Genomic DNA, 10919 nt, shown 5'->3' on the forward strand with positions numbered 1-10919 from the left:
CCACTGAGCCAAACCGGTTTCGGCTACTGTTCTACTTTTAATAATGTTTACATTGATCAGTGGGTTTCCACAGTGGTGGTGTGTTTCCTCTGAATCTGTGGAGAGATATTTGGCATCCATTTCCTCATCCATCTTTCACCTAATAGTTTTGTTGCCTGAATCATTTTTAGGAAATATTGTGATTCTTTCTTCTATACATATTAGCTGGAATTCTTCTGAAATAATGAGCTTTCCCCCTTCAACTAATGTTATTTGGTTATATTTTTTTAAACTTATTTTTTTAAATATTTTTTATTGATTTCAGAGAGGAAAGGAGAGGGAGAAGTAGAAACATCAATGATGAGAGAGAATCATTGATTGGCTGCCTCCTGTTCGCTCCACCCTGGGGGTCAAGCTTGGGTGCACATGTCCTGACCGAGAATTGAACTGTGACCCCCTGGTTCATCGGTCCATGTTCAACCACTGAGCCATATCAGCCAGGCTATTTTTTTTAATACTTTTTAAAATATATCTAATTATTAGAATTGTTGTGTGTCTGTCTTTTATAGACTGAGTCCCTGGAAGGCAGACTATGCTTGTTGTATTCCTAATGCCTAGTAACATCATAGTACATTTAGTAAGCTCAACAAATGACACCAACTCAAATAATGCACCAACTCAAAGCTGGTGATCCTCTCCATAGGGATGTGCTGATCATAGAGTACTCTTTAATTAACCTCAGAGTTAAATTTAAAAAGTTAATCCTGTAAATTAAGTCATAAAGACTATTTGTGATTCAAAGTGAGAAAAACATTTACCCTTCAGTGGACTTTTCCAGCAACTTTGGGTGACTACCTTTGCCAGTCATTTATAACCCAGAGAAGATACTTTTAACACATCCTCTGATGTGTTTTCTTAAATTTTATTTTTAATTATAGTTTACATTCAATATTATGTTGCATTAGTTACTTGTGTACAGCTTAGTGTGGTTAGACAGTCACATACTTTACAAAGTGATCCCCTGATATTTCAAGTACCTACCTGGCACGTACATGGTTATTACAATATGATTGATTATATTCCCTATGCTGTACTTTATATATTTAGGTGCTCCTATGTTGGGTGCATATATGTTTACCAGGGTTATAGCCTCTTGTTGGATCATTCCCTTTAGTATTATGTAGTGACCTTTGTTATCTCTTGTAATGGCCTTCATTTTAAAGTCTATTTTGTCAGATATGAGTATTGCTACTCCAGCTTTTTTTTTTCTTTTTCATTTGCATGGAAAAAAATTTTCTATCCCTTCACTCTCATCCTGTGTGTGTGTCTTTTCTTCTTTCTGTGTGGGTCTCTTGTAGACAGCATATAGTTGGGTCATGTTTTTGTATCCATTCAGCAATCCTATGCCTTTTGATTGGAATATTTACACAATCCATTTACATTTAGGGTTATTCTTGATAGGTACTTATTTATTGCCATTTTAATTCTGTATGCCTAGGTTTCTCTCTTTGTTTCTTCTTCTCATTACAGCAGTCCCTTTAACATTTCTTGTAATGCTAGCTTGATGGTGATGTACTCCTTTAGCTTTTTTTTTTTTTTGGTCTGGGAAGCTCTTTATTTGACCATCTATTTTGAATGATAGCCTTGCTTGATATAGTAATCTGTTTTTAGATCCTTGCTTTCCATTACCTTGAGTAGTACTTCATGCCATTCCCTTCTGGTCTGTAGAGTTTCTGATAAGAAATCAGGTGTCTGCCAGGGCCGGTTTGGCTCGGTGGATAGAGCATCGGCCTGCGGACTGAAAGGTCCCAGGTTCGATTCCGGTCAAGGGCATGTACCTGGGTTGCGGGCATATCTCCAGTAGGAGATGTGCAGGAGGCAGCTGATCGATGTTTCTCTCTCATCGATGTTTCTAACTCTCTATCTCTCTCCCTTCCTCTCTGTAAAAAATCAATAAAATATATTTAAAAAAAAAAAAAAAAAAAAGAAATCAGGTGTCAGCCTTATGGGAACTCCTTTGTAGGTAACGGTTTGCTTTTCTCTTGCTGCCTTTAAGTTTCTCTGTTGGTCTTTAATTTTTGGCATTTTAATTATGATGTGTCTGGGCATGGGCCTGTTTGGTTTCTCTTGCTTGGGGTTCTCTGTGCCTCCTTGTGTGACTTTTTCCTTTACCAAGGTAGGGAGGTTTTCTGCCATTATTTCTTCAAACACGTTCTCTATCCCTTTCTTTCTTTCTGCCTCTTCTGGCACACCTGCTATTTGAATATTGTTACGTTTCATGTTGTCCCACAGTTCCCTTAAGTTGTCCTCCTGTTTTTTAATTGTTTTTTCCTTTTTGCTTCTCTGATTAGGTGATTTTTTCAACCCTGTCTTCAAATTTACTGATTCGATCCTCAGCTTCCCCTAATCTGCTGTGTATTCCTTCCAATGTGTTCTTTATTTGTTATGCCATTCTTTATTTCTGACTATTCTTTTTTTCCTAGTTACTATATCTTTTTTTCATACTGTTGAGCATCTTTACATCATTACTCTGAACTCTGTTTCAGATAAATTTCTTATCTCTGCTTCATTTATCTCTTCTTCTGGAGAATTCTCTTATTCTTTCATTTGAGGGTTGTTTCTTTGTCTCATTTTGGCTGTCTGTTTGAGTTTGTGACTATGTATTAAGTAGATCCTCTACATCTCTCAGTCTCTAGTGTAGACAGTGTCAAATGCTGTTTCTGTTTAATTAGATCAGGCAAAGACTCACAACCTCCAGAGACCACCTCTGCCTACAGACTGATAGGATTCGGACTTGAATGGCCCCAGGCAATCATCCTCAGGTGTGGTGAGAGTTTTTTTTCAACAGGGTGGGGCAGTTGCTTCTGCCTGGAGGCTAATTGTTATTTTCACTCTCTTAGTGGCCTCAGGGCAAGGTGTTTTCCAATAGGGTGGGTCAACTGTCTTCCCCCCATAGAGGCAAATGTCTGTGTGGGAAAGATGTCCTCTGCTGTGTGAGGGAATGACTCAGCCCAGGAAACTGGGGGTATCTGCCTTCTGAGCTCTACCCCCAAGTCCCCAATCCTGGCTTCTGCACATACAGCTCCAGTCCACTCTGCCCTCCCTCTGCCAGAGCACAAAGTGAGTGGCTCCACAGGGAATTTTGTGCATTGGCCCTTTAAGAGGGTGCCTGAATTTCCAGCCATCTCTTTCTGGCAGACGGCAACTCCACTGCTTTTCAGTCAGATGTTATGTGTGTACCTTTCTCAGTTGTGGTGCTCTCTGCGGGGGGTTCCAGCTTGGGTATTAGATCCCAGAGTGCTCAGTGGCAACCCCCTACAGCTGAGATATCTTTCTGGAACTTCAGTTGCTGTCTGTGGGCACCTGGCCAGCCCTTTCAGGCCTCTGCCCCTCCCACCAGTCTCTATGGGGTCTCCACTTTCTGTCCTTGGGTATCAGGGTTCTCTCCTGCCAGTCTTCTGTTGATTATTTAGGAAGTTTTTCTATATTTTAGTTGTAATTCCAGTTTGTTCCTGGGAGCATGTCTGTGCAGCATCCACTTACTCTGCCACCATTTTAAATCTCTTTACCCTATGCTGTACTTTACATCCCTGTGACTATTTTGTAACTACCAATTTGTACTCAATCCTACCATCTTTTCACCCAGCTCCCACCTCACCCCACCCCCATCAGATAGTCCAATAGAAAACACCCAAGTAGAATCTGGAAAACATGATTTTCAGCCTGATAATAAAAATTGTGTACACTGGCTAGACGCAGGGGTGGGCAAACTTTTTGACTCGAGGGCCACAATGGGTTCTTAAACTGGACCGGAGGGCTGGAACAAAAGCATGGATGGAGTGTTTGTGTGAACTAATATAAATTCAAAGTAAACATCATTACATAAAAGGGTACGGTCTTTTTTTCAATAGTTTTATTCATTTCAAACGGGCCGGGTCCGGCCCGCGGGCCGTTGTTTGCCCACGGCTGGAGTGTACAGCACTCTGAATTGTTGACAGGGGTTAGCCACATCCTAATCTTACACGTGAATTCCTAGGCGCTAAGCTCAGGATGGTCTGGGTGGCCGGGCCGCTCTCGGAGAACGCTTTGGCCCGCCCACCAGTGAGGCCTGGCAGGGCCTGCGATCCCGCCCGGGACTCAGGCAGCCCGTAGTCCCGCCCCTATCCCCGCCCGCCGCGGTAGTCCCCGCCCCTCCCCCCGGGCGCGCCGGCACCCTTCTGGTTCATCTTCCGCCCAGCACGCCCCCCGGCCCGCCCAACCACTTCCCGTGGACAGCACTGGGCTCCTCCGCGTCCGCCTTGACGTGATTGGTTGGTGAGCGTATCCGCTCCAGTGGCGTCACGTGGGCCCAACGGGCTCAGGTCGAGCGCGGCACGCGGAGGACGTTGGGCGTGCGTCGCGACCGCTCGCGCGGGGGTTTCCAGCTCCTGCTATGGCGGCGGCGGTTGCGGAGGGCGCAAGCATGGCTGCGGTTCCCGTGTCGGGCGCCCACAGCCCCAGCAAGCCGCCCGTCGGCGAAGGCGAGGGAGCAGCGGGCGAGGAGGAGAACGCTGGGAAGAAAGGAGCGGAGGCCGTGGGGGACAGCGAGGAGGACGGGGAGGATGTGTTCGAGGTGGAGAGAATCCTGGACATGAAGACTGAGGGGGTACGTGAGCGGGCGGGGCACGGGTCCGCCGGGCCGGGCGGGGGCGGGGCGGCGCGGCAGCGAAGGGGGAGTCTCGGGAAATGGTGAAAGTTGGGTCTCCGGCAGCGTCTCGGCGGCGGCGTGTGAGGGTCGGTGACCGTTCACACAGTGCTGGGTGTGGACGTGCCTGGTTGGGGCCGTTACTGGGAAAGGGTGACGTGACGTTGAAATTAGTCTGCTGCTTAGAGTCCGTGTCCACGCCGTCGTTTCAGGTTTTTTTCCCCGAACCTGTAGTCAACTTTCTGGTGTGAAATCTTCAGGATTATCTACTGTAGTTGAAAAGTAAACAAAAATTTTAACGTCCATTCGCCTTGGGCATCCTCGACCCTAGAGGGTGCATTTCAAGGTCTACCGAAACTGCCCACTGCCACCCTGTCTCCCGGGCATCATTTGATGGCCGCCGGGGCCGTCCGACCGCTGGCGCTCCCGCGCCCCCTCCTAGTCCACCTCTTTGTGCCTGTTCCATCCTGACCTCCGCGGGAGCGAGACGCGGCCATCTCGGGGCTCCGTTTCAGCGCTTGAAGCATCAGCGTTCCGTATTGTTCTCCTGCTCCTTGAATACAGGGAAGGTGATTTTGTTAATCTTGGTATCACTGTTACGTAATCCAGTGCCCAGCATGCAGTTAGCGCTTAGTGTATATCCCGTTATTAAATGAGGAAAAGAATTGTAGGCTGGAGGCTGGGGTGAAGGGGAGAGATAACCAAAGGCCCCACACATATAGTGGATTCTTTTCATTGTCTATTAACTTCCCATTCGTCTTGTACTACCTTGATTTAATTATTTTGTTCAGTCATTCAACAAACTTTTTAATCAGCTCCTGTGTGCTAGGGGCTGTGATGGGTCCTGCGGATATAGAGATGGAACTGTAGCTACACATTTGCTGACATTGAACAATTCTGTCCAGTAAATAATTGAAGTCCAGTGCCATTAATACTATTGTTAGTTGCACAATACAGTAAAGATAGGAACATTTTTAGGCATAATTTTCCCAAATATATTGTAAATGCCTTGAGGTGAGAGATGGAGCCAATCTCACTATTTTGTATCACCTGCAATTAACACAGTACTTGGCACATAGCAAATACTTAGAAAATATTTGGCTAGGAGGGTAGTATCTTTAGAATTAAGAGGATTCATCTATTTATGCACTCCTAATTTTGTCAGTCCCAAAGAATTGTAGGCAGTATACCTAAAGACCCCCTCCCGCTCACCCACTTTAGTAACACACACTCACCTGGTTAGTTTCCCTGGCCAACAACTGCGTGGACTTGGTACTGGATGTAGCAGTACCAGCCCGCTGGAGCACAGCCAGAAACAGACTAGCTGAATTGGGACAGGACATGAACTGAACTAATGGTGCAAAATTTCTGGACATTGGGAACCCAGAGGCAGCCTTCTATTCTTACCACACCAAAACCTCCCACGTGCAGGTCTCTTGAAATCATTTCCTTGGGACTCTGAAAGAACACGATTTCCACTGGCAAGAGGAAGATGAAAACAGTACTGGAGATGGACAGTAGTAATGGTTGCACATCAATGTGAATGTATTTAATGCCATTGAACTGTACACTTGAATATGGCTAAATGGCAAATTTAAGATACATATATAAAAAATATAAAACTGTAAAATTTTTTTAGTTACCTGTTGTATCCTTTGCCCATTTTCTTGTTCATTTACAGTCAAACCTCTTTTTCTTGAATGTCTCCCATCTCAAATAATTCAGTTCTCAACCAAGTTGTTAACAGAAAAAATGTCTTCCTCCAACTTTGGTTTTTGAACTGACAACCCTTTCGTGCTGATAGCTCAGCATGACAAAAAGCTCTCAGGCCACAAACAAATGAGAAAATGCTTTTGTTGTTGGGGAAATCAATTTTAAGACATAAAAACGGCATGGAGTGCTAATATTGCTAAGGGTGTGAAAGAAACAATTATCATGGACAATTTAAAAGATAGAAAAACTATTGTAGATTTTGATATATGAAAAGCAGTTAGCCAGTGACAGCATTTCGGAGGCAGTGATATATGAACAAGCAAAGATGGTGACCTGAAAGACAACCCTGGAATGAGTGCTGAAAGTGATTTGTTTAAGCCTAGTAGATGGTGGTTCGATAATTTTAATAAAAGAGGTGTTTATAGATTAATGTACTGTATATAAGAAAGGTTAAAACAGAGTCATTTGTGGGTCTGGAACGGATTAATTAAATTTACATTATTTCAGCCCTACCCAGTTTGGCTCAATGGATAGAGCGTCAGCCTGCAGACTAAAGGGTCCCAGGTTCAATTTCGGTCAAGGGCACATGCCTGGGTTTCGGGCTCAATCCCCAGTGGCGAGCATGCAGGAGGCAGTCAATTAATGATTCTCTCTCCTCATTGATGTTTCTATCTGTCTCTCCCTCTTCCTTCCTCTCTGAAATTAATAAAAATATATTTAAATTTACATAATTTCTAATGGGGAAAAATGATTCCATTTTCGAACAAATTGCTTCTCAAATAGCCTTCCAGAATGAATTAAGCTCGAGAACCAAGGTTCCACTGTGTAAGAATTTTTTTTTTTTAATCTTTATGGCTATTCAATCTTTGTCATATGTATTCCAAAGTTTTGCTTCTCAAGATTTCTGGTTTACTTTTTCTGCTCAGCATCCAGTCTTACTGAGGAGCAAGAACAAACTCAGGAAATAGTTTCCCACATGAACTACGGAGAACCATTCTGGCTATACGCTTGTGGACAAAAAAGGATACACACACTACACCTGACAAGCTCAGGGGAGGCCTGCATGGTGAGCCTTACAAAACTCAAGACACCTTCTAGTAAAGTAACTACATAGGATAATCTGAAATTAAAACTTCTTAACTAAAAGCGAGTCATGCCAGGGAGGCATGTCCTAGGCTAGTATCTTCCTTGACAAAGGTCAATCTTTACTTAACTGAGCCTGGCTATTGTCTTTTTGTATCTACACTAATAAAAGAGAGACATGGTAATTGGCGTACGACCGCTACCCTTTTCATTGGCTAATCAGGGCGATATGCAAATTAACTGCCAACTAAGATGGTGGTTAACCGCCAACAAAGATGGTGGTTAATTTGCATATGTAGGCACAATGCAGGGAGGCGAAAGGGAAAGCAGGACGAAGCCCCCTGCCACTGACAGTGATTGGAAACCCAGGGGGGAGCTAAGAGCCGGGGGGCAGGGCAAAGGCGGCCCTGCCCCCCAGCCATGATCGGAGAATCAGGAGCCTTTGCCACCCTGGCCAGTGATAGCAGGAAGTAGGGGTGGAGCCAGCGATCGGAGCTGGGCACAGTCGAAGCTGGCAGTCCCAGGAGCTAGGGGTCCCTTGCCTGGGCCTAAAGCGGAGCCCGCGATTGCGGGGCCGCTGCAGCTGCGGGTCCCCGCTGCCCAGGCCGGACGCCTCAGCCAGAGGCGTCCTGCAGGGGCAGGGGCGGAGCCCACGCGATGGCGATGGCGCTGCTGCTGCGGGTCCCCGCTGCCCGGCCGGACGCCTCAGCCAGAGGCGTTAGGCCTGGGCAGGGGCAGAGCCTGCAACCGTGGAGAGCTGGGGGTCCCCTGCCCAGGCCTAATGCCTCGGCCAGAGGCGGTAGGCCTGGGCAGGGGCAGAGCGGGAGATCGCGGGGAGCTGATGGTCCCCGCTGCCCAGGCCTAATGCCTCAGCCAGAGGCATTAGGCCTGGGCAGTGGCGGAGCCTGCAAACGCGGGGAGCTAGGGGTCCCCTGCCCAAGCCTGACACCTCTGCCGGAGGCCTCAGGCCTGGGCAAGGGGCCGATCTGGGGATCGGCGATAGGAGGGTGATGAGGGTCAACTCCTCTGGCCGAGGCATCAGGCCTGGGCGGGGGGCAGAGCCAGCAATCGGAGGGGGCTGGGGGTCCCCTGCCCAGGCCTGATGCCTGGGCCAGAGGCATCAGGCCTGGTTGGGGGGTGGAGCCGGGGACTGGGGGGATATGATGGTCCCCTTGCCCAGGCCTGAAGCCTGAGTCAGAGGCATCAGGCTTGTGTAGGGGGGTGGAGCAAGCGATCAAAGGGAGATGGGGGTCCCCTGCCCAGGCATGATTCCTGGGCCAGAGGCATCAGGCCTGGGCAAGGGGCTGATCAGGCGATCGGAGGGTGATGGGGGTCGACCCCTCTGGCCGAGGCATCAGGCCTGGGCAAGGGCAGAGCCGGTGATGGGGGGAGACGGGGGTCCCCTGCCCACGCCTGAATCCTGGGCCAGAGGCATCAGGCCTGGGCTGGGGGCAGAACCAGTGATGGGGGGAAATGAGGGTCCCCTGCCCAGGCCTGACACCTCTGGCAGAGGTGTCAGGCCTGGGCAAGGGGCCGATCCTGCGATTGGAGGGTGATGGGGGTCAACGCCTGAGGGCTCCCAGTATGTGAGAGGGGGCAGGTTGGGCTGAGGGACACCCCGCCCCCCACACACACACACCCAGTGCACGAATTTCGTGCACCGGGCCCCTAGTCTACTGATAATATACCTTTGGAATGTCAGGGTAATTTTCTTTTTCCAGACCCCTGAGAGCACAATCTCCCATCAGAGCAGGAGTCCACAGAGCCCCTCATTATCGTTATCTATTAATTATTAACTGTTAACTATTCTATCCCCACCAATGTAAAAGAAGTATGTGCCTCTTAATTTTACTTTTTATCCAATCCCACAGATTTCCCCATTTTGCTTTCTCCCACCTCCCTAACCTATCACCAGTGGATTTCATGTAACCCCCTTATGTCTTCCTCTTTCTTTCTAATGTATAAAATAAGATGCAAAACTGCTGAGATTTTGTCATTAGTTTGGCTCAAACTCATAAAGATTCTTACAGGTTTGGACATTTCTTATATCAACACATTCAACACTTATCTGACTTTATTACAATCACCAAGGCAGTAAACTTTCAGGCTGAGTGCCAAGCACTACTTCCTCCCATTATAGCCTTCAATCATTCTGCCAGTGATAAAAGACCAAGCATTAAATTCTAGGATCAGAAACTACGATATAATGGAAAAAGAGTAGACTTAGACTCTTAATTTTTAAAGATAATCTTGAAAATCCTTATAATTTTAAAATAATAAGAGTCTCTATCAATACAGTTTGATGGTTCAGATACATAACTGGGTGCGGGGGACAGTGATTCTGTCAGCCCAGAATGTATGTACATTCTTTTTAGTATAACTATGAAAAAGAAAACCTACTATTATATACAACTTTGTAGGAGCTTCTATGAAGATGAAGGTAAAACCAAAGATAAACAAAGGTGAGATAAACAAGATTTAAGAAGCTTGTATGAATGAGGGAAACAAAAAGAAATCTTAGCAGTATGCAGTACCACCTAAAAGCAGTATGCTTGGTCTTGATAGAAACATCGTAAGAAGAGTTACATCATTATAAGATGGAATGCTGGAATATGCTAATTTATTCAATAACGGCATGCAAACTAATGATCTGCCATATTATTTTTGTGTATGCATAATAATAGCGGTAAATGTTACTCAATTTGGCTTTTCAAAAACACTACTTACATATTTATTTAAATGTTTATTGATTTTAGAGAGAGGGAGGGAGGGAGAGAGAGAGAAACATCAATTTGTTGTTCCACTTATTTATGCTTTCATTGGTTGCTTCTTATACTGTATGTGCCCTGACTAGAGATTGAGCCTGTGAACAAAAAGGGGCCACATGCTAACCTGACTAGCTCAGGGAAGGCTTTCAAGGTTGCCTTGCAAACTCAGAGACCTAAAGTAACCACAAAGCATGGTCTGAAATTAAACTTTTTAACCAGAAAGCAGTTTATGGTGGGTAGTCATGTCCTAGGCTGGTATCTGACAAAGGTCAATCTTTACCTTAACTGAGCCTATTATCTTTTTGCATGTATGCTAACATATCTTTGGAATGTCAAAATAATTTTCCTTTTTCCAGACCCCTCAAAACACAGGCACCGCTCTGCAGAGCCCACAAATCCCCTCAGTGTTATTGAGTTAATTGTTGACTGTAAACTATCCTGGACCCTCCTAAGTAAAAGAAGTACATTTGTCTTCATTTTAGTTTTTATCCAATCCCAGAGATTATCCCACCCCCCCTTTGCTTCCACCTTCCTGACTTATTACCAATGGATTTCATGTAAAACACTTACATCTCCTCTTTTGATTGTAATGTGTAAAACAAAGTGCAAAACTGCCATTCTCTGGAGGATTATTGCAATCCATTGAGATTCTATTTCCCAGCATTTGTCATCAGTTTGGTTCAAATAACCTC

General features: G+C 45.8%; 1 protein-coding gene across 2 annotated transcripts in view; it reads left to right on the forward strand.

Moving 5' to 3' along the window:
- The first annotated feature begins 3703 nt into the window (after nt 1–3703).
- Nucleotides 3704–10919, forward strand: part of MPHOSPH8 (M-phase phosphoprotein 8) — a 56723-nt gene continuing 49507 nt past the window's right edge. For both annotated transcript variants that reach the window (XM_081083586.1, XM_081083587.1), the window contains exon 1: nt 3704–4624. In XM_081083586.1, coding sequence (XP_080939712.1) covers nt 4412–4624 — 213 coding nt within the window. In that variant the 5' untranslated portion in view covers nt 3704–4411. The remainder of the gene's footprint in view (nt 4625–10919) is intronic.

The sequence above is a fragment of the Myotis nattereri genome, assembly GCF_964212035.1.
Source record: "Myotis nattereri genome assembly, chromosome: 2".
In the NCBI taxonomy this organism is placed as follows: domain Eukaryota; kingdom Metazoa; phylum Chordata; class Mammalia; order Chiroptera; family Vespertilionidae; genus Myotis; species Myotis nattereri.